The sequence below is a fragment of the Anser anser genome, assembly GCF_964211835.1.
Source record: "Anser anser genome assembly, chromosome: 20".
Classification (NCBI taxonomy): domain Eukaryota; kingdom Metazoa; phylum Chordata; class Aves; order Anseriformes; family Anatidae; genus Anser; species Anser anser.
In genome coordinates, this window is record NC_139741.1 from 1,297,691 (window position 1) to 1,321,308 (window position 23,618).

General features: G+C 37.3%; 1 protein-coding gene across 3 annotated transcripts in view; it reads left to right on the top strand.

Annotated features, from left to right (window-relative positions):
- The window catches only part of NF1 (neurofibromin 1), a 98,380-nt gene that overhangs the window by 3,571 nt on the left and 71,191 nt on the right, over window positions 1-23,618 (top strand). For all 3 annotated transcript variants that reach the window (XM_083806097.1, XM_083806095.1, XM_083806096.1), the window contains exons 2-14: window positions 6,685-6,828; window positions 9,362-9,445; window positions 11,780-11,970; window positions 14,298-14,404; window positions 14,607-14,674; window positions 14,913-14,988; window positions 15,592-15,749; window positions 16,381-16,554; window positions 17,017-17,139; window positions 17,447-17,521; window positions 18,396-18,527; window positions 21,688-21,822; window positions 22,620-22,733. In XM_083806097.1, the coding sequence (XP_083662223.1) occupies window positions 6,685-6,828; window positions 9,362-9,445; window positions 11,780-11,970; window positions 14,298-14,404; window positions 14,607-14,674; window positions 14,913-14,988; window positions 15,592-15,749; window positions 16,381-16,554; window positions 17,017-17,139; window positions 17,447-17,521; window positions 18,396-18,527; window positions 21,688-21,822; window positions 22,620-22,733 (1,581 nt within the window). The remainder of the gene's footprint in view (window positions 1-6,684; window positions 6,829-9,361; window positions 9,446-11,779; window positions 11,971-14,297; window positions 14,405-14,606; window positions 14,675-14,912; window positions 14,989-15,591; window positions 15,750-16,380; window positions 16,555-17,016; window positions 17,140-17,446; window positions 17,522-18,395; window positions 18,528-21,687; window positions 21,823-22,619; window positions 22,734-23,618) is intronic.

Below are 23,618 nucleotides of genomic sequence, written 5' to 3' on the forward strand. Positions count from 1 at the left end.
ATACGGAGTCAGAAACCTGGAAAAGCAGTGGCTGCAAGTACTGGCTTTGTGTCTTTCATTGCTGTTTTTCATCTTGGCTAGTTAAGAAACCACTAGCAGTAATAAGTACACATTTCAAAGTATTTCACGTGAGTTCTGAATGGCTGCGCTTCTCAAGCAAAATGGTATCTTTGCTGTAAGGTAGGGCTGGTCTGTGCAGAAGATGGAGCTTTTTTTCTGCAACTGCTCTGGCTGAAAGATTTCTGCAGGACCTGGGGGGAGCCCAGTCAGACTGTGACCCTGCCCTTAAGCACAAAGGGCACTACTTCTTCCTTCTCTAGCGTAAACCTGAAGCAGCCTTGACCTTACTTTTCTAAACCAATGTACGTAACATATTGCAGAAGAACTGCTAGGCTGCGTACAGATGGTGCCCTGAAGAACAGATACAGGAGTGGTCCACGTGCAGCAGATGTTACCCCAGTCTCTTAGTGAGCTGCTGAACAGCGCCAGGGTGTTTTGATGATTCTTCCCTATTTAACACAGCATTTTGTGTTTATGGTGTAGGTAAATATACTTTTTATTTTTTCCCCAGTAACAACTTTTAGCTAACCTTTTGAAAATGTTATTTTTTTAGGGCAACATCTGTAAGGTATTTTCAGTGTTCCTGTTCTTCAGAAGACTTAGTTATGAGGCTCTTTTACCAAATGAATGCTTTTTAGAAGGTGATGCAGTGCATGTTTTTAGTTGCGGGAGGAGGTGCACGTTGATTCCTAAAAAGACCTGTAACAGGTAATGCTGAGGAAATAATGGTGCTGTGCGTATTTTCTGTCTCTCCCGTACGTCTGTGCATTACAGCCTACTGGAGAAGTTCCAATAAATTATATGAGAGGAAAAAGCCAGGTATGTTTTTGTGCTGTAAGGATAGCACTGGAGATTTTTTTTTTTCTAGATGTTATGTTTGTTACTTACTTTTGAACCTGAATCAAAGGAACAAGCCTCAGTGTGTTCAGACATCTCCAGCTAGTTGCTGAAGATGACGAGCCCCTTCCAGACAAGCTGGGAATTTCCTTCCCCGAGGTGAATTGCCTGAAACAGTCTCCCACCTTTCCCTCGCCAAGGTGATTTACACCTTGCTGCTTTTCCGGCAGTGGGCATGGTGGGGGCAGCGAGGGGCTCTGCAGGCTTTGGCACCGCTTGGAAGGCAAATCTCGAAAGCTGAATTGCAGCAGCCCTGCCTGCAGCTGAGTGGTGGCCGCTGCCTGTGCTGGGGTCATCCCGGTGGCGAGTCAGTCGCTGTCGTCGTGGGCCAGTGGCAGACCGTTCATCGGCCCGATTCGGAGGTCTTGAAGTTCTGCGAAGTTGTGTCTTGCACAGGAAAGCTGAAGTGGTGATTTTCAACCACTGGTAAAGCTCTTTTCAACCCGTGATAAAGCTCGTAAGCTTGTTCTGTAACTTCTGAAAATAAGGGCATTAAAGACTGTCTTTTGATAAATAAAGGTGGTTTAACTTTGTGTTTATTAATTATAGGTGATAAAGGAAATGGCTTAATGTTAGCTTTTCTCAGCTGAGTGGAATATGGTACAGATATATTCAAGGCTATTAGTGTTATCAATTTCAAATCAATATCCATGTACTTTCATCAAAAGACTGTACCTTTTGTATCAGGTTAGAGGATACCTAAACAGCTGCTAGCATCTCTTCTACGCATATGGAAAACAGATCCAGTTTTCTTAATAATTGACATCTATGATCAATGAAGGGATTCCTTAACTGAACATTCTTGGATACAAGCATATCAGCCTCTAAAGGAGGATGCTTCCAAAGGTGCTACAGTATTGTGTACCATCAGATACCTCAGTGCTTTCCACTTTTTAAACAGCTTTGCAATCCTGCACTTCAGAGTTTCAGAATGAGTTTTTATAATCTGACCATAAAGGTCTTGTTAAGCATGCATATTAAATCTTTTTTTTCTTCTGGAATAGCCACTTTCTTTTTTTTTTTTCAGTTTTTAATTGGCAAAGTTATCTCACAGGTCTGAAAAGGCTGCAACATTTCGCTCCAGAACCAGATAGGTAGGAGTAACTAGACATGGGAAAGCCTTTGAGTTTTCCCTCTCCAGCCGGTGTCACAGACCTTGCGGATATCACTCCAGACAAAGTTGACCAGGTGACTCGTGGCCTTCAGGCACCATTGTGTAGAATGCTTAATAATTTATGCCATGTTAATGCATAGAGGCAGTAACTTAACAGATGCCAAGTGTGGTGTATGTTGGAAAGCCATTTGAAGCTTTCCTTGTTTTCTAAGATACTATGATTGTGTTTATCTGTGAGTTGGCCTACTCATTTTTTTCTTAAATGATGTTATTTATGAATCAATTTATGAAAATTTTTTCATGAGGATAGAAAAAATTCATTTTACTTTGGCAAGTTGAGAGAGGGTTCTGCATCCTGTAGATAACAATTATTGATTTTTTTAAAAATACATCTTTTAATAGCCACTAATTCAACTGGATTGGTTTTAACAATCCTAACGAGGGTATGTCATGCAGATCTCTAATATTTCTAAAGTTTACCTGTTACTGTATGTCTTTCGAAAACAACAAAAAAATAATCTGGTATAATGTATCTTTTGCCTTTTCTTCTACTAGTAATTTGTTACCTCTTTGCATTTAATAAGCTTTATGGGAATTGTTGAATTTCAGGACAAGTATCAATAAAGGATTTGGGAAAAATTATACATAGGTCAGCAGGCTGTCTTAAAATGAAGTTAGAAATGCATTTCTAGAGACAAAGTTTGACTTAAACTGTCTGTGTGGTCAAATGTAGTGCTTTAACAGTTTAACAGGGTGCTTGCGTGGCTGATGTGTGCTGCTATACAGTTTTGCTTTTCTAGTTGCTTCAGCAGGACCTGAAAACATCACTTCTGTCCTATAATTCAGGATATGCAGGGTCTTCTACTCTGTTATGGCAACTGTCAGGCTCAGCTACATAATGGCTTTTCCTTGTCTTTTGCAGTGAGGTTCTGTTTCAATTCATCTTAAAAGATAGAAAATTAGATAGCTGGAAAGGTACCAGATTCTGTCTACACATTTTTCCTTTGCCTGCTGCATAAAATAAAGCAGCTCAAGGACCAAAATGCCATTGTTCCCTGTCCTCTTTAGCTTATTTGACACTTTAACCTGACTTAGTTAATGTGGGTAAGAGAGAGGCTGTATCACAGCATGCCTCTATGTGGGTTGTCCATGCACCAGCGTAGTTTATAAGGTTGTTGACTGCTGCTTCCTATTTCAGTGGTGAAAACAGTTGGATTGGAGCAGTGGCCGTCCCTTTGCTAAACTGGGATGAGATCAAAATGATGCCTGTGCTTGTGGTTGGAAGCTCCATCTATATTTAAGCTTTGTGCTCTAATTTTTATTTTTTTTTCTAATTCAAATAAAAGCTATAGAGGAAACCACTTGCATCAGTCTCCTTTTTTCTAAAACAAAGACAATAAGAGTGAAGTTGTTGAACTCTTTTTTTCTTGTAAGGTTTAGCTTGGTGATATTTGTGTAGAAGCTGACCAGTTTCTTTCTGGTCGCTCAGCGCTGGTGCTGCCTACAGTTAGGGTGCAGAAAGCGTTCCAGCGTGTCAGAGAGCCCAGCGGAAATAGCTGAGAAATCTAAAAAAAATTCAGTGCTAATATTTCCTTTTTATATAGCTTCCTATTTTAAATGGTAGTATAAAAAGCAATTTTACTTCTAGGTGACCTTGCTGCAGTGGCTGTTGTGGCAGGAAGCTCCAGAAGTGTGTAATACGATGATTCCGTAGCATGGAAGCACACAGAAGAAGATCTCTGACACAAGCCTTTGAGAGGCAGTTCTGAAGTGTTTTATCACTCAGTGGTATTGAGCTTTTCTGCTGTTGTCAGCACAGCGACTTGAAAATTCAAATAAAAAGTACTAGTAATGCTGAAATTTTTAATTAAATGTATCTATTTTCCACTAATGACTTCCGAAAATATATTGTAAAAATAACATCTATCAATGAAAACAAAGCCTGAGTCATAAAAGCTTTGATGTGCTTTTCCCAGTTTTGAAATTAGCACAGTGAAATACATCACACTGTTCTAAAGCATTACAATCTGACAACTTGCGAGCGAATTACAGAATGAGGTGAAAATCAGCCTGGCTGCCCTACGGAGCTTGGTGCCACCGGGTGCTGTGCAGGCGAAAACCTGGCAGAGCTGCTTTGAAGGGGTTGATCTGATGCGGTCTCTGCCCATGGTGCTCTGCATGCAACACTGGGTGCAAAAGATCCCAAAGCCACTGAGCTGAAAGGAAGCGTTCCTCGTAGATCTTCCTGGTGCTTGTTGTCCTCTAGAAGTATCTGCTGTGCCCGCTCCTGGAGGCGAGGTGCTGTGCGAGGCGGGTGTCCGGTGCGATCCCGTTCGCTCATTTTGACTTAGGAGTCTGCCCTGCCCTTAGGGAGAGCAGCATTTCCATCCTGATCTTAGTCCCTGGTGCCCAAAAGAACCAATACTTAAACCAAACCACAATTTCTATGCAGAGGAAGTTGCAGTCAGGCATAAAAGTTAGACAGCATGTTAGAGGTCCATTTCCCTACAAACGGGAGACGTTGATGTAAAGTAGATTGCAAGTAACGATGCAATCGAAAGTATTGTTGAAAAAAACGTTTCAAGTTCTGGGTTCTTCAGTAAAGTTCATGTAGCATGTTAAATATGGGCCTTGAAACTCAACAGCAAAGGTAGTGATGAAGGGCTGGCAGAGACGGTCCTGGGCGGGTGACCGTGAGGAACGAGCCCGCGCCCTGAGCTGGGCGGGAGCAGAGCCCTGTCAGGTAGAGCCTCCTCAGGGAGACCTGCACAGGCCGCGTGCAGGGCCGAGGCCACCTGCGGGAGGCCAGCACAGGTAAACATGAAATCCCCCGTCCAGGATGGAGCAGAACCGGGCAGCCGCGAGGGCTGGGTCTGACTGGCCGGGACGTAGCTCTGCTGGAGAGCAGACCTGGCTTTACAAGGCCCTGGGTAACCAGATCTACGGCCCTGCTTTCAGCAGCAGCATGGACACTGCAATCACCAGGTCTCTTCCAACCCAGACTGCTCCGATTCTCCCTCTCTGTTTCCCCAAAGCAGAATTCTTGCTTGTGCAGGAAGTTCTGTGAACTCCTCTGGAAAGGTGCTCGGCTCCTTCTGAAAGGTCTAAGACGGGAGTAAGCCTAGGTTCATGCAGAAAGAGGGGTTTTCTGGTCTAGGCCATTCCTGTTTTCCTGTTCTCCTGTTTTGCCCTCTCAAACCTAGAAGATGAAAGTCTGCATTATAACTTTCAGAGATAAGAAAGCCATGTCTTCTCTGTACGTTTTCTCTGCATTGAAAATAAGTTATGATGGTTGTCCTTGTTTCTTTGTTGAAGAAGCCAAACGAAACTTAGTGTCTTGACTGTTATATTTATGTACTTTGTAATATAACTGGTAAAATGCTCCAACTGGCCAAGATACTGAAAGAAGCGTGCTGCAGCTGTAGAGCTGTTGTTAATTCCTTGGATTTTTTTTTTAATGTTTATTTTATTTTATTTTATTTTATTTTTTGCAAGATACCCTTTTCCATGTGAAAATATTGCATTGTGGCATTCATTTTGAGCTATCGGTGTCTTTCAGAATACATGTTTATTGAGAATTCTAGTTGAATTTAGGACTTACAGTAGCACTTGATTAGGTGGGGAATTCTTGGGTCATACTTTGCAGTGTAAATGGTTCATGTGATTTATGAAAAGGAACAATAATACTCATACCTTTTTTGTTCCCATTTTTGGTTCTTGTTCTTTTATGAAAATGTAGATCTTCAGTAAAATGAATTTTTACGAAATATTGCTTTCCGCGTGTTTGTGTGATAGTTTGGAAATGATTGAGTCCAGCAAAGAGTATGGGAGGGAAGCGGCTAGTTTGGGACCCTCACAGAATTTGGGTACAGTATGAAACAGTGTCTGGTGTTCACTCAGTAGGATCGACATCGCGGTACTGTTCAGTCACCGAACCTTGTCTTTTCTGGAAAAGCTGCGTTGCAGCATAGCCTTTGGTGCTGGCTGGTGAGGAGAGGTGGCTGAGGTGGGGCTCACGAGTCGAGGTTAGCTCTTGGAGTGCGTGGGGGGCTCTGTCGGGAGGCCAGGCTCGGGGCGTTTGCCAGGGCTCCCAGCAAGCCGCAGCCTGGGGCAGAAGGGGCCCCGCGGCTCTGGGCCTGCAGCCCTGTCCTGGGGGGCAGAGGACGGCCATGGAACCGCCCAACAGCTCGCCTCCGGTGTGAGCTGCTCGGGTTTTACCTCCGCTCAGCTCTCAGGACACGGGTTTTAGCTTGCAGGTGTTACCCTTAGGAAGTCTTCTGGTATTTAACTAGCCTATTCTTCAAATAAAGTTTTGTCTTCTCAGAATTCTATCCTGCGTTTTTCTGCTCCTTTTGACATTTGATTTGTGGAAAAATTGTCACAGAGTAGAGGTTTGGCTTCAATTCAGAAAAAGAAATAGGCGAGCATGGGAATTCAGTTTTATACATATCTCTAGTAGAAAGAGAAATGCAGGTGAAATAATCAATTTGTTTGTAGTTGTCTCTTGTAGAATGTATTGCAAGGTTGTTCCTGGTGTCTTAAAAATTCTTAATCCATCTCTAAAGGTGTAAGTCTCAATGTAAAAAGCTTATACTACTTTTCTCTTTTTGTAGCTTCCAATAAAAGCTGGTCAGCAGAATACCCACACCAAAGTCAGCACGGAGCACAACAAGGAGTGTCTCATAAACATTTCCAAGTACAAGTTCTCCCTGGTCATCAGTGGTCTCACTAATATCTTAAAAAATGTTAATAACATGGTAAGTTCTCTAATTTTGGATTGTTGGGTGATTTTCATAATGATTTTTATCTATTCATATTATACAATCTCTGCAGAGAAGCACTGAAATTTAGTCAAAATGATGATCACCTTTTACACTTAAATATTTTCTTTTCATCTTCGTATGCCATCACCAACAGCACTGAGCTGTGTTACCTATAAAGGTGATGAGATGGTTGTGGCAGAGGAAGGAAGGTGATTAAGGGGACTCTTGTGTCATTCATGGGAAGGGTCTGTAGCGGGGAAGGTGTGTGGCTCGCTAAGGAGCAGGTGCCTAAGGGTACCTAACACTACCTTGGGTCTCTAAGCAGTGGTTAGATACCAGCTGTGCAAACCAGTAGAATGCATTGCTTGGTGGGAGGTGGGGGAGGACGTTCTTCAACACACAGAAGTTGCTTCAGGTAGCTAGGGAAGCAGCGTGAGCAAAGCTTTTAGAGGAATGCAGCAGGTTAACAGAGCTACTGAGCAGCCACATTGAGGTTTTTTTCTCAACTGTCCTGCCAGTGAGTGACTCTGCTGGGAGAAGAAGGGAAAAAGATGTAAAACTTAATTTATTTGAATTTTCCAGGCTGTTCGGATGCTTTAGCATTTGTGTCCATGTGTATAAAAAAATACCAATTTAACAAACAACCAGCTGAATTTCTATCAGAACCATGTTAAAAAGAAAAAAAAAAAAGCTTTGAAAACAATCTCTTGTCTAATATTGCCACTCTAAACTTACACTTCCAAAGGCATACTTTACTAGTCAGTAGGAAAAAGGAATGAAGAATTTGTAGAAGCGATACACATCGCTCCCATTATTATTTGATGTGGATTGCAGCCTCATTGAACCACTTAATGTTGGTACTTGAGGGCACTGATATGAAGGGATAAGGTTCAAGGTGATCTTTCTATGAGTTCCAAAGAGAAATCTTTAGAGCCAAATGTCTTAGTAGATGTTTTCCTTCTGCATACTGCTTTTGTCTTAAACTATCATTTAAAATAGATCTCAGTGAACCAAAAAGAAGAGAAGCCCGAAAGGAAAAAATCTGGTGCATATCCATAGTGTCCACTCTAGAAAAATAACTGTTGCCATCAAGTTGCACAAATAGGAAGTTTAGGAATCCTTTATGAGGAGAAAGATGCAGTTTGATTTTTTTTTCAAGGAAGATCTGGTTTTGGATTTGTGATGAGAAAAGCTTAGTTTGTTGAGTCACAAAGCCATCTGATGTGTGATCGATCATTTGGCATCTCCGCAGACAGGTAATGGAACCGGCCAAACTCTAGCAATACTTCTTTTTTTTTAATGGTTTTAGTAACATAGTTTGCAGTGAGCCCAGTTGGTTGTCAGTTACATAGAGACGTTCATCTGCTGTAACATTATGAAGGACTGATAAAATCAGAAAATAGGTTGCCCTATTATTAGTGATTTTAAGCTGCTTAAAACTACCAATAATCCCTTTCAAGAGAGAATTCATTGTATTTAAACTCCATAGGTATGAAGGAATGTGATATTTAAGATTGTCTGATAAGTGAGAAACCTATGTATTTAAAACAAGTTTTGTCTCAAAATCTATGAATCATAAATAGAAAGACCTTGTTTAAAAAAAAAAACAAAAAAAATCAACATTTGCTTTGTGCTGAGGAGCAAGACTTAAGGTTTCCTGTGTTTGATGGAATGAGCTACTGTATGAGTCAGCAGTATTTTTAGAGGATTCCTGTAGGGTGAACAAAATGGACCAAGAGACTGTCTTAATACTAGAAAAAAGTTTTGAGGGTTTGCACTCTGCTCAAAGTTGCAATGAGTTGAACTATCCTGTCACGCGGTTTGAGATGTGACTTCTTCGGGCGACTTCACGTTGTGTTGCATGTGCAGGCAGTAGTACCAATACAGGTTGGGCTAAATCTTTTCTGCCTTATTTTGCTGTCTTCATATTGCTGGAACTGGTCACTGTTGCTGGCAATAAAATTGGACAACAGCATAAATGCTGGATGGAATTCTACCTCCATCCTGTTTCTGTTCATCTTTTTGGAGGGTCTCATGTGTTTCTTCCTGTGGTCTCTGCTAAATTTTGCAGCACTTGAGTAACGTTGTAGATATGGATTTGTTGTAATGTCATTTCTGTTGAGTAAAATGTTGGCAATGAAATACAAAATTAAATAAGAGTTAAGAGTAATTGATACCACGATAGTTTGTGAAAAGGTATAACCTTCATTTCCGAATAAAGAAAATGATGGTCTGAGGAAGGCAAGGGGCTGCAGCGCACCTCCAGTCTTACTTTGCAGTAACTGCTTGTTCCTGATTAGATTTGGCATTGCAGATTGAACAAAGATATTCCTTCAGTAATTTCTTCAGTAAGTTCTTCAAGTTTTAATTCCTATTTCAATCTATTTTTTTGCTGGCTTTATTTCTGAACTTAACACTGGAGCGGTAAAGGAGCCATAACTTACTATGCCACTCTGCTACTTTACTTTAATGCATTACAAGTCAAATTTGTGCGTCTCAGATGAATCCTTATCTTTTCTTCTTCCAGAGAATATTTGGAGAAACTGCTGAAAAGAACTTATATCTATCTCAGCTGATTATCTTGGATACACTGGAAAAATGTCTGGCAGGGGTAAGTAGGCTTGCATAAGCAATTGCTAACTTGGTATCAAATGAGTTAGAGGGTATAAGTCAAATGTCTGTGTATTAATTATTACTGGTACTAAAGTTAAAACTTAAAGTTTAACTTTAAGTTAAAGTTTCTGATTTAGAGCAAAGTGGAATTAATGCTATTTAAAAAACGTTAAAACTTTCTATAAATGCAAGTAATTTACATAATTGATAATTTAAGGATTTGTGGGATGTTTTTTTACTTCTTAAAATTAATAATAGTACCTGTGGTAGTAATGATTAGAAATACTTTTTCAGCTAAATAGATCCAAGTAATTTTTTTGATTTCGGCCTTCCCACTACTCAACTAATTTCTGGAGTTACAAATAATGTCTTATAACAATTTGTTAAAGAATTGTGGACAGCTGTACTCAGAGAGGCATGTGTGAACTGGAGTAAGATAAGGCACGCGGATAAAGAATTAGATTTGGTTATCAAGTGTAGCTAGATTACTATAAACTTTGAATGCTTGTGATGCATTCTACTTTAATATTTTTGAACAGATGGTTGAAAAAAAAAGTAATCCCACAACTTAAAAAGTAGCGTGATAGTAAATCATGTTAGAAGTAGTGGACAATTTATTATGAATATTTGTTTTATAGTTCTAGGTTTTCTGCAAACAATGTTGATTTTTCTGAAGATTTCTTGTGACTTTCATTAGGTGAAATAATTTCATTTCAGTTTTTTGTAATTGTATATACAGCAGAAACTTCGCTATTGCTACTCTAAAAAATTACTTTTCCAGGTGTTTCCTAGTTTATATTAGTTAACTCTGTCCAAGCTTCCATTGGGAGTCCAGTCCTGAGGTTTCCAATCAGCTGTGCTGAAAGGCAGTTTGCTATTACCTTTGGGATGTAAACGGCTGTACAACTCACTGTGTTAAACTGTGTAATTGCAAAGCCAAACTTCTCTGTGAGCAGAACTTGCAAATCTGTGGCTTATTCCTTTAACAAGAAGGATTTTTTTAAAGCTGTATTCCTGGATGAATGTCATGAAAACATCTAGGCTCTTTGCAGTTTCCCTGTAATTGTTTTTGAAGGTTCTTTTTTTATAAGGTAACAACTATATTACAGTTAGGTTTGTCAAGCAGCATGTCTTGTATTACAGTACTGAAACAACCTGAATAATTGTGGATTCATCTAAATTCACAAAAGATCCAGGTAAATACATTTTGCATAATAATGTTCAGCTGTAAAAGCTGAAGTAAATACCTTTTTTTTTGGTACATTTTCTGTCTTTGATGTAATTAATCAAAAAAAAAACACCAAAAAAACTGTTTCACTTCCAAAATTAATTTCTTTAAAAATTTCTTACGTATGTCTCGCTTGAAATGTTAGTGTGCTTTTCCTGGTACATGATGATATTTGAGCAGCCTAAAATTATGCTGAATGCTTCTTGGTTTGTCCATTCAAATGAGAGCAAGTTGAGCCAGTATATGTTCAATAAGACTGAGCCAAAGTTCTATACAAAGAGCGTTGTGTTCTGTGATATCTTCAGACGTATTTCTTGCTCACTGTTCTTGCTCAATGTTTCATCAAGTTCTCATGGCAACAGGACGCAGGTCAACTAAGTGGGAGTCTCTGAAACTTCCCAATTCCCTATGGTAAATTCATTGGTAGAATTTTAGAAAGCTTTAATGCTGACCCTTCTGTTAAATCTCGTTCTTAGTAGAGCAAAGTTTCACTTCGAATTCTTTTCTAAATAGTTTCCTTATGTCTCATACTGTACAAACTGGCAAAAATTGGATTTTTCTTTTTTCAGGAAATTAGAGACATTTTCCACTCATATAGAGCAATCCCAGGCAAGAGCAATGGAGGAACAGTTCTTTTTCAGTTCCTTTAAAAAAAAAATAAATTACTTGCTGTCAAAATATAGGGGTCAGAATAGAAAAGAGAAAGAGGAGTAAGGATGGATCTTTGCCCTTTGAGCTTCCATTCAAAGCCAAGATAGTTAATGCTTTACTGCTAATGTTTTGCATAGGCTGACGGTACATTTCTCAAAAAGGAAGCATATTTCACTTCAAAACCTAGTTTGTTATTATGCCCAGTAGTATTGATCAAGTTAGTGTCCTGTGCATTTTGGAGATTAATCTGAAAAGGTAACGTGATTTGAATGAGTAGGGTTATTGTTCAAATGGGAAGAATCCTTTTCTGTGTACTCTACTATGGTCAGTGGTAGTGTGCAGGCAGAATTTGAAGTTTAGATTCAGGTCCTGTCCTGCCAGTGGCAGATTTTTTTTTTTTTCCTCCAAACCTAGAAAGTAGAATATCATGAACTACCAAATGTTTATTTTTAGCAACCAAAGGATACCATGCGACTAGACGAGACTATGCTGGTAAAACAGTTGCTGCCAGAAATCTGCCACTTCATCCACACTTACCGTGAAGGCAACCAGCATGCAGCCGAACTGCGCAGTTCTGCCTCGGGGGTTCTTTTTTCTCTTAGCTGCAATAACTTTAACGCTGTGTTCAGCCGCATTTCCACCAGGTAGGTGTTTCGGTAGCTTGACTTAGCCAGTGTATTAGAATGCCTACTAAATATTGCTGTCTAGAACATCTGTCATGAACTTCAGTCTTTCATTTTTGAGAAATGTTAACTGTTTAAATGATATTTAGCAGGATAGTTCTTAAATGAAACCCATCTGTTTTTCAAAATTTTACTGGAGTTTCAGGTTAGAAAAGGTACCTGTTTCATACCCATTCTGGGTTACTGTCAGTATATTTTCTGTGAGCTGCATTTATTGTGCTTTTTTCTATCTCCTTTTGTAAATCCAAGTTAAATGCTATTTTAGAGTGAAACTAATCATAACCCAGAGAAGCGTATTGCTGTAGCCTGAAGTTGAATAATCTCTTGTGGATGCAAGGTGTTTTGGAGAAAAAAGGATGCTGAAGGTTATGACTTATATCCATTTATTTATGAATTTAGAATGCAAAATTTCAGATTGTTTACAACTTCTGTTGGAGCCCTAAAACTCTTTTCCTTCCCATTTCTTCCTGCTTGAAGGTTATTACGTTAAGCCTGTCTTATGCCGAGGGGGGAACAAACCAGCTGGACTCGAGCATTGTTTGTTAGTTGTTGGAAAAGACCCATTTGTCTTCTGACTGACTTGGGCTTCACACCACATTTACTGTAAAAATAACTTTAAAACTTTTATACTTTTCTAAGTAAGGAGAGAGACAGTCCAACATTTCCGTCTATTCTTTGCTCTTTTTGCCATGTTCCAGGTCTTTCTGATGCTTCAGCATTTGACAGTCCGTTGAAGTTGTGTATTGAGCTTTTTATTACTGAATTGCTTTGATGTTTTTTGAAAGTTGCTTGAAGCAGCTTAGCTCTTATCACACATTGTTACAGCTAGCAACATCCTTGATGTATTGGGAGTGGATTTTGCACACCCTTCTATGGTTGAATAGCAATGAATATGCCAATTGAATTGAAAAAAAGATTTATATGCCCCTTATAATGTAAACAAAAATGAATTCATTTTTTTGGAAAATATTTGCATTTTAGAAATCAAAATAAATTATTTGAAATTTTAAGTATTTTCAAAACTTTTAAAGAACCCTTAATAACTTCAGTAACTGTTTCAAGAACATAGACTTGGCAGCTATCATGGAGGATGTGGTTTTACTCAATAGGTTGATTATGTTCTGTTGCTTATAGAAAAGGAAACGATTTCTTTTGCTCCTTTTATAGGAAGTATTTTTCAGATGAGATTTTTTGACAGTCTTTGAATTTAGTCCATGAATCTGTACTTATTCATACGTCCCTAGCATGGTTTAGTTCTCAAGTGCCAACACCCTTCTTACCATGGGTTTGAGCTGGAGTGTAGTGCTTTTCCCTGACCTGCTTTTCTCTTCAAGATGGCTTGTACAGAAATAGTTAAATACTTGACCAATTGTTGCTGATCTCCACAGGGGTCAGCTTGCCGACAGTTAACATTGCTGATCTTTTGACCTGTGCTTCCTGTTTAGGCATATTTCTAGGCCTTGTACAGCAGCTGGGGGATTTTTGGCACGAAAAGCACAGCAGTGGGGACCTTCCCATTCCCAGCGTGGGCTGTTAAACTTCCCTGGCGTTGAAGAAATGAAGAGCTGCTTTTGTGTGTAGTACTAGAAATTGCATTCCATGTCAAAAACACATCTGTAGCTTTGGAACAAGACACGGCAATCTTTAGTTTTGTGAGAACATATGATTTAGTTATTAGTGGGTTAGTATCTGATGAGAAGTTTAGTAAATCATCGAATACAAAAGTATGAAATGGCGCCATTGGATTTAGAATGGTATGATTAAACTTCATCCCCTTCCTTAGGCCAAAAAAACATGGAGTTTTTTAATCTTAAAATACGGTTGTAGCTTACTTCAGTGCCATTAATTGTCATCAGTCATTGCTTTGCTCTAGAGAAGTTAGCTGGGACAAAACTTGCCACTATGGAGCGGTAGTCTAAAGGTGTCATGTCTCCATGATTGTAATATTTAGATGAAAAAATGGCAAGATTATAGCTACATTATGGGAGATAACAGAAAGATTTAGACAAAACTTGGGTGTAAACAGACTGTCACCAGATGGTATGGGTGTCTTGTGAGACTTATCACTGGTATTTCTAGATCTGTTCTCAGTATGGCTGAGAACAAGACTTTAATATTAGCTCTTAATCATGCGAAATGTGTCTTTCGTTTCTAAACATGAAAAAATTTATGAGGGCATCATCATATAATATTCTTCTGCTATTCAACAGTATATAAAATCACAGGTGTGAGTTTATACCTACCTGACATCATCTGGTTGAGAAGTTAATTTATTTTGTATATTTCAGATTGCAGGAACTGACTGTTTGTTCAGAAGATAATGCTGATGTTCATGATATTGAACTTTTACAGTACATCAGTGTGGATTGTTCAAAACTAAAACGACTTTTGCAAGGTATGATGTGAACGTGTTGTGGTTTTTTTTGGAAATATATCTGTATATGACTAGTTGGAGATGATACAACAGCATTGATGCATGTATCTTTTTATTGCTGTGTTTTACTCCAAATATTCATATATATTTTTACTGAAACATTAAAAAATATTGGGGTAGCATGAAGTCATTGGTTTAAATGCAGAATGTTTTACCTTTACAGAGACTGTATTCAAGTTTAAAGCCCTGAAGAAAGTAGCTCAGTTAGCTGTTATCAACAGTCTTGAAAAGGCAAGTATTATAATATTTTGTTTCATTGCTACATTGCAGACTTTCTCTAGTTTACAAATATTTGCAATTCAGTAATTTACTGTAAAATATGCATTTGTGCATCAGTTCAATGCATATGTTCTGCAAGAAATGTTGAGTTCTTAGAAGTAAGAGTAAAATCTCTCCATTTAAATACATAATTCAAAAATAAAAATATTTTTAAGCTCTGGAATGTAAAGATGTTTTTTGTTACCTGCAGGCATTTTGGAACTGGGTGGAAAACTATCCTGATGAATTCACAAAGCTGTATCAAACACCACAGACTGATATGGCTGGTAAGGCATAACAAATGATGTGGTGTTCAAAAGTTGGTTTTATTTTTTTCCTGTTAAGTCCTAAGGGTTTGGGGGGATGTGGGGGGGTGTTCTTTTGTTGTTGTTTTGTTTTTTCCCCCCAAGACATCCCCACATTCGTTTTTGTCCCCTCTTTTCTTCTTATGAAGTCTGCATGTTAGAAACTAATTCCTGTCAATATTTTCAGGGCAGGCAGGGATGTATGGCTGTCTGATTTCTCTCTTGATGCAACTTTTAAATAGATTCATTTGGTGGTTCACAACACAAGGAAATATAACCCGAAAGCTGCAAATTCTTTAAATATTTTTCATCTAGGTACAGGAAAAACAACAACAACACACAAACCTTGATTAAAGAACAGTAGCTGTATTTGTCTCTAGTCAAAAAGGGATGAAAATTTATATTTTCAGATAAACCGTGGCTCTACATGGTTTGAGCCCATTTATCTCAGGTAGCATATTACTAATATGCAAAATGGATATTTTTTTTCCGTGTAGGTGGAGCTATCACTCTGCTCTTTTATACCTATTATCTGCCTTTTCATAATTATAATTGGTGTTGAACTTGGGTTTATATTTTATGCAGATTGTGCAGAGAAGTTGTTTGACTTAGTGGATGGCTTTGCAGAAAGCACAAAACGTAAAGCAGCAGTTTGGCCACTGCAAATCATACTCCTGGTCCTGTGCCCAGAGATAATCCAAGATATAGCAAAGGATGTGGTAGAGGAAACTAAAATGAACAAGGTAAGAGAAGAAAAATATCTTAATTCTGATTTCTAAAGCGTGCTTGTCCTTGCTTATTCTGTATTTCAGATGTATTTTACTATGGTTTTTATGTATAAAGCAGATTAGAATTCCATACATAAATTTCTGCACCCTTTTTAAGTTCTCACCTAGCATATGTTCTTCCACTGTCAATAATTCATGCAAATAGTATGTCCTGAACAATATTATTCTTCACTTGGATGTCTCCCTGGAGATTTGAATCCGAGTGTTGATTGCCTTGCTTCCACCAGTAGCAAGCTTAGCATAACTTCTAACTGGTATGCATGTATTGTACCATTCCAGGTTTCTGCAGTGTGTTTACTGTGTTCTGTAATTGCAGTACCTGTAGCAGATGGAGAATTTGATGTGGCTGCAAACACTGTGATTGCGAGTTGTATTCTGATTGCCCTAGAATTATCCAAAATGAATGTCTTTATTAAACATAATGTTTCTCCAAAATGCTGCATAAAGTTACTTTTCGCAACCCCAGTATCCATGACTTCTGATCAGGAAACACAGTGATGTTAGTTTTAATACTGAAGTTTCTAAAAACCCTGACCACACATTACCAAAGCTCTGGCTATAACTATTCCCAATTTTAATTCTGCAGAAACTCTTCCTGGACAATCTCAGGAAAGCACTTGCAGGCCACAGTGGGAGCAGACAGCTGACTGAAAGTGCTGCTATTGCTTGTGTTAAACTTTGCAAAGCATCTACCTACATCAACTGGGAAGATAATTCTGTCATTTTCCTACTAGTGCAGTCCATGGTTGTAGATCTTAAGGTAAAAAATACGTTTCCTAATTGCAATGAAGAAATTTGAATTTTTAAATGCTGAAATTAGCTTCAAACTTCTTAATCAAATACCATAGTGTTTTTCAGATGAATGTTTTCCTTTTTTTCCTTAAATAAAATAAAGAAATGAGTTAAAGAGCAAAGGAGGAGTAGTCTTCCATTTCTTTGATGGATTTTCTTTGGTCTCCATTAGGCCTCCTAAAACTTTAATTTGTTTGAGATGCTGAACTTTAAAATACAAACTTTTATTTAAAAAAATGCTTAGAAGTAGTGATTGGTTTGTTTAGTTAGTATTAACAAGAATGGCAATTGAATATTTGAGTCTTAAGTAGTAGATATTGGTAGATGCAATTTGAAGAAAGTGTAATTTTTAAAGCAGCCTTTTTTCCCCCCAGTATGATTTATTGAAAGTAGACAGGAATAATCTCGGTGTCTTTTTTTATATATATAGAATTTGCTGTTTAATCCAAGTAAACCTTTTTCAAGAGGCAATCAGAACGCAGACATAGACCTTATGATTGACTGCTTAGTCTCATGCTTCCGCATAAACCCTCATAATAACCAACACTTTAAGGTGAGAACACAACTTACTGGTAAGTCGTTCTCAACATACTGTTGATGACCTGTCTATTATCAAATATATGCAAACAACAGCTGGAAGTTTGTAAATAATTTCAACTGTATAAGTATCCCTTATTGACGATTCCCTTCATGTTTTCATAATTTTTTTCTTAGCTGGTTAGAGTTTCTCATTGTCATGTCTAGATTTGACAGTTTTGTCAATTTAATAAAAAGGCTCCAGTATGATTCTCATTGTGATGTGAAAGATGGCAGAGAAAAATATGTTCCTAAGTGGTTTTTATGTATTATTTTTATTGTAGATCTGCTTGGCACAGAATTCCCCATCAACATTTCATTATGTACTGGTAAATTCACTCCACCGAATAATCACAAATGTAAGTTCTGAAAGTATTTAATTGGCCTATCTATCTCTGGCTTCTCTTCGGATCCACATCTACTTACTAAATAAAATCTAAATACTAGACCAAATCTTGTTGCCTGTATCTATGCCTCAGAGTTGCTTGTTAATACACAAGCACATGCAAATCTTAGTTGGCACTATCCACCAATTGGATTCCCAGTTTGAGAGCTTTTCCTGATCAGGATGAAAATAGAATCAGTCAGTGTTAAGCAACTAGCCTTACTTAATTTACGTAATATTTTCTATTTCATTTATCCCAGCATGGTAATGAGAACTCTATTTAAAAAAAATTAGACATTTTGACAAATAGGGAAGAACATGCTACTGTAGATGTGGTGGTGTATCTAGAGAAGTAATGAAGTTGTTTAAAGTTATATTGCTTTGGTATTTGTACACTTTCAAAACAGGCACTATGCTTTACTCATGTTTAATGTGTTGAATAATACTATTTTTCAGATATTATCAAGCACTTAAAAGACTAATTTTCTATTTTGTTTAGTGTATCAGAATGATTTGAGCTCCCATTAAGTGTTTGAAGTATTACTAGCTGTCTGTATCCTGAAGCCTACTGTGGTTTCCTGTATCCGTGGTTTCAGAGTTTGTGTTTGTTCAGAAGGAGAAGACATATAGTAAGCAGCTGACTTGGAAGCATTGCTTCTGTTATACTTCATTTAAACATTGACAGCTTTATCTCTACAATGAAAAAATAACACTTGTAATACTGTGTAAGATACTCATGTAAAGTTCCGTTATATTACAGCTTTATAACTTTGATATCTAAGCTAAATCATAATGTAACTCTCATGTTACCAGTTTATCTTTTGAGCATTTCTGTGTTTTCATTCTAGTCTGCGTTGGACTGGTGGCCCAAGATCGATGCCGTGTACTGCCATTCCATGGAGCTTCGCAGCATGTTCAGTGAGACTCTTCATAAAGCTATTCAAGGCTGTGGGGCACATCCAGCAATTCGCATGACTCCGGTAAAGACTTGTAAAGAAGTTGTTAAAACACAAGCCTCTTGTTTTTCTTTTGTCTCCATTCCATTACAGCTTTTTTATTCATTAACTTTAGACTGGAAACTAGAGGGAGAAAGAACATTGCAATCCAAAAAGCAACAGAGAGCCAGCCATACATGTTCTGTAAACCTTTCAGATTTTGGTGCATTGACTAACTGTTCCTAGTCAGTTAATGATGTATGTTTCTCAGTTTTTTTTCATGCTGCTTTTAAACTGGCAGTATAGCAGTATTTCTTCTGTAACTGTCCTGTGGCTAACTGTTCTTTTTAAGCTTTCTTGCTGTGTGAATAGCTAGGTAATATGTCCATTTTTATTTAATCTGAGAAACAAAAGCATTCTGTATGTGAGCATAATTTCTGAAAACTGCAATGCTTTTACCATGATTGGCATGAATATTTCTTCATTTGTCTAGCTTAATTTCCTTTGAGCAAGTTGACTGTTTGGTCTTGGTGACAGCACCAAAGTGATCTAGACTTTTCAAACATTATGAAATAAAGCCAGTATTCCTGGTCACCTTAGGAGAAAAAAAAAAAAAGAGGAAATTCAAATTTGTAGTTCATCCAGATTTTTTCAGTAAGTTCATATGCAGCTGCATTGCCTTTCTTCTGAACTTTCCGTGTAGGACTTCAGATGTGTCAAGTTAGCTCATTGGTTTTCTGAATTGTTTCAAAGTGCGTTTGTAGTCCCAAAGTGTTGGATGTTTGGTTTGGAAGAAGGCCTAAAATGTTGCATGAAAATATTCCTATTGGGCTTCTCATACAAAAGCAGATGATCCAAATACTTTCAGTTGAAAGCTACAACTTGTTTAACTTGCTTTATATGTGTGTGTGTGTATATATATATTTATATATACATATCTATATTCATCTGTAGAGAAAATAGCAGGGATGTTGTAATGGCAACTCTGACATTGACTGGTGGTGCTTTGTCTTCTGCTTCTTATTTTCTGTTCTTATTGGCTGCTGTCGCTCTCATGGTCAGATGCCAACCAGTCACTGTTTTGCATGGCAGTGGGCCTCTGTTGCTGTAAGTATCACCCATCGTAACTACCGCAGAAAAGCCTTTCATTGCTCTGACTTTTCTGTGCATAGTTACCACTGCAGTCACATCACTTCATCTCGGGCACGAAAGGTAGCGTGCTTTACGTGAGAGCGCAGGACTGGAGAAGACGTCTTCACTGCTGGTCCGGCAGTTGCAACACCATCCCTTACACAAAAATCTGTTGAGCTCCTTGGTAGAAGTAAAGGCTTTTTGTTGGGTGTGTTCTTTTCTTTCTAACCCCTGCTTTTTCATCACGATGCTCTTCCAGAATCTCCCTGCTCTGGTGTTTAGAACTGTTTTCTAATTTCCAGCCTAAACTTATTTGCGCCTAAGTTATCCCCACGTGTTTTTGTTCCAGTGTTGTCTGTTAGGTTCAAACTGGTGTTTATCCCATTGACATCTGTGCAGAGAGTAGCCTTGTCCCTCTCTTTGTTTTCTGATAATCTTTAGTTTTGACCGTGTGAAGTAAATAAATAGCTTCACAGAAACTAATCAGCTTCTTTTGGCATGTGCCTCTTCTCAGAATTCACTTAGCTGTACCAAATTAAGATTTTTCACAGAATGAGTTACCACTACCACCACAGTATCAGTTTCTTGATCAGATACTTTTTGTGGTAAATTTTATTCTGTTTTCATACTAGCTGTTCAGCAAAATAGCAAGAACTTCTAGCATTTCTTGTAGAATTAAATTCTATGGTATCATGTATATACTTCAGTTATCTTGAGGATGATTTCAAGCTAGTTTAATTTTTTTGCTGAAAATTTATAAATTTAATGAAAATGAAAAACAAGTTCATGTTATTGTTTAATTGAGATTTTATCAAATAAGAAGTTAGAATAAATAATTTTAAAAGCTGAATTTCTGAAGCGTTGTATTCTGTCTTGTGTTGAATATCCACAACATTTTTTTTTTTCACGTTACTGTCTCTTAACTATTTTTGGTAAGAGTAAGCAAAAATACTAATGTAATCCCTGGTGACATGAGTTTAAAATTCATGAAAATATAAATTCTGCAAATATATTGGAGAGAGATAAGAATCTTTTATGTTTGGGCGTTCTGAGGACCAATTAATGCAAGTTCACATTTTTATATATATACATGTATTTTGTGTGCATATATATATATTTTATATTTTCATACTTATTTATAGTATACATATAGTCTTTCACACACTTTAGCATGTGTCCAGATTATTTTTCTTAAGATGAAGGTGCTGCAGTCAATTGCCATACAACAGGGTGGTTCACTTTGGGGGTACTGTGCACACTGTAGTATTGAGGCATAATCTTGATTGTGGAAAATCCTTCTAACCAGTAGCATCCATATACACTTATTTCACGGCTAACACTCTGTATGACTATTAGTTATATGTATCGGTCATACTGTTAACTGGATTGTGTTGTGTGAACAGCAGTGGTAGAACACAGTACGGTTCATAATGGAGTCAAATCAGAATACCTTATATGAATTCTCAGTACATACCTTAAAACATCTTCCATTTCAGATGAGGAGGTTGAATGGTCCAGAAACAGTTTACTGATTTTTTTCAAATGGAGCTAACTTTTTTATTTAAAAGATGCATTGTGTACCTTGTGAAAACTAAAAGGTATATTTTTCAGAGGTTGTACAGATGAAAATGCTATCATCTAGACTGATTATGACAGGAAAATAGAAAATGATTTGCCTTTGAAAAAAAAAAAATTCTTACCCTCTCATGTAATCAAGCTTACTTGGGATCCTTGGTTTGTCTTTCCTTGACCAGAGGAAATCCTCTAAATTCTTATTAGTCCTTCTATCCATTTTTTTTTGTACAGTTTGTCTTACACAAAATCTTTTCTTATATCCGTCTGCAGATCACTAAAATATTTCTTAAGTTTAAAGATATAATAGTGATAGTGTATGCATATTTAATAGGGTATTTTTAGGTAGAAGGCTAGGCAACTATACTGGAGTGAATTGAATATAATTTATAACTTTTTCATGAGTTATAGATAGTACAACCAATTTGCTTCATAAGATGTTTAATTATAACTGCTCCATAGAGTACCTTACTGACAGTGACTGTGCTTTTCCTCCTGTCAGAGTCTTACATTTAAAGAGAAGATGACAAGCCTTAAATTTAAAGAAAAACCTACTGACTTGGAAACCAGAAGCTACAAGTTCTTGCTATTATCCTTGGTAAAATTGATCCATGCTGATCCAAAGCTTTTGCTGTGTGTAAGTATGTTATATTATTCATTCTATCCCAGACAAAATCATGACAAAACAGTAAAATTTACTTTTGAGGCTTCTAAATGAATAAAGATTAAAAACATAAACCTGACATCTAGGATACCTGTCAAAGCAAAAAGACAGCAACAAAAAGAACCTGAGCAATCACAATGAAAGGGACCATAAAGCTCTGTAACTCTGAAGGGAGAAAAAAGGAAAGGAGAAAAAAACAAAAAGAAAACTAAAATCGGGCCAAAAAAAAAAAAGAAAAGCCATCGTTTCAGTGACTAGAAAGATATTTTCTGAGATCATTGCTAGTTTCTGTTAGTATTGTCTATGGTGCTGAGTAAAATAATTTAACAAGTCTAATGTTTAACAGTGTTTTCTTGTGAATTCATGCCAGAATGAATATTCCATTCTTTTCAAATATTACCTTGTGGCTTTGCAAATCTTGTGTATGAACTCCGTGAAGCTGCAGAAGTAAACTAAGTGTCGATAAAATCTGATAATGTCTACAGTTGGAGAACATGTGTTATGCAGTGTTGCCAAAATTAGGGTACTACAAGCATCTAATCAGTGTGCTAAATATTTTCCTTTTGTCTGGTCTGTTTATTTTTTAGTTTTAAAATATTTCTATTGTATCAAAGATATAATATGCAAGAGTATCATGGCTTTAAAAAGAAATGAGGTACTCTGTTAAAATCCACTTATTGTAATTATAAAACTGTTGCTTAGCAGTTGGTTACATGGTCAGTCATTGAAAAGTTTTACTTCTCAAAGGTGCTTTCCTTTTTGCTATTTAGAATCCAAGGAAGCAAGGGCCTGAGACACAAGGTAGTACTGCTGAATTAATTACAGGCCTTGTACAACTTGTTCCACAGTCCAGCATGCCAGATATAGCACAAGAAGCCATGGAGGTAAGGGATAATGTTCTGTATGCCAAGCAGTTTGTTTAAACTAGGAAACAATTTGAAATAACTACTTCAGTATTGTTGGAGAACAATTTATTTTTTATTGCCATTTTGACAGTATTCGAACAACGCCTTTGCAGCAAAACACTTACAAACTTTGTGTTGTGTTTTTTTTTCAGAATTTGTTAGAAAAAATAGTCAAGATTTCCATATTTGTCTTTTAACTTGTATTTTCTCTAGTGTCATTGCATTTCTTTGCCTCCATATCAGACAGCCCCATGTAGTAGGGGACTTCAGATTAGATGTTTTGTTTGCCATAGTTGGTTGGGGTAATTAAGGGTAAATGACTTCTCATCAATGATTATGTTTGTTTTGAGTCTTTGACCAGTTGAATTTTTGAGATACACATTTCTTCTAAAAATTGTCTTCAATTTATAAGTAGTTGATTTTTGAGGTCTTTTAGTTAATCAGACTAAATCAAAAGCAAAAATTAAAGTTTTGGCCTTAGTTCACTAGTAAGCCCTAGAATATGGTCAGAAGCTATTCTTACCCAGGTTTTCTGTTGTGAAGGGAATAATTACAAAGAGGAAAGTATTTACTTGTCCTTGGCAAAAAGCTTGAACTACAGAAATTTTGTTGTTGCCACCAGAAGTTTATGTCTGTAAGATGTGTTGCATTAATATTTTTGCAGTTTGGATCATTCAGTAAATATTGAAGTCAAAGCCTATCTTTTAAAAAGGTTATGTTTCTGGCATGGGTTTGTATGGAAATACAAGGTAAATCTAATTGGGAATAAAATAAAATACCTTTCACATGGACTAACAGCAAACTGGTGTTCTGCTATATAAAATGCTTTTTATATCTTTTATTTTTTTAAGCAATGTAATTGAC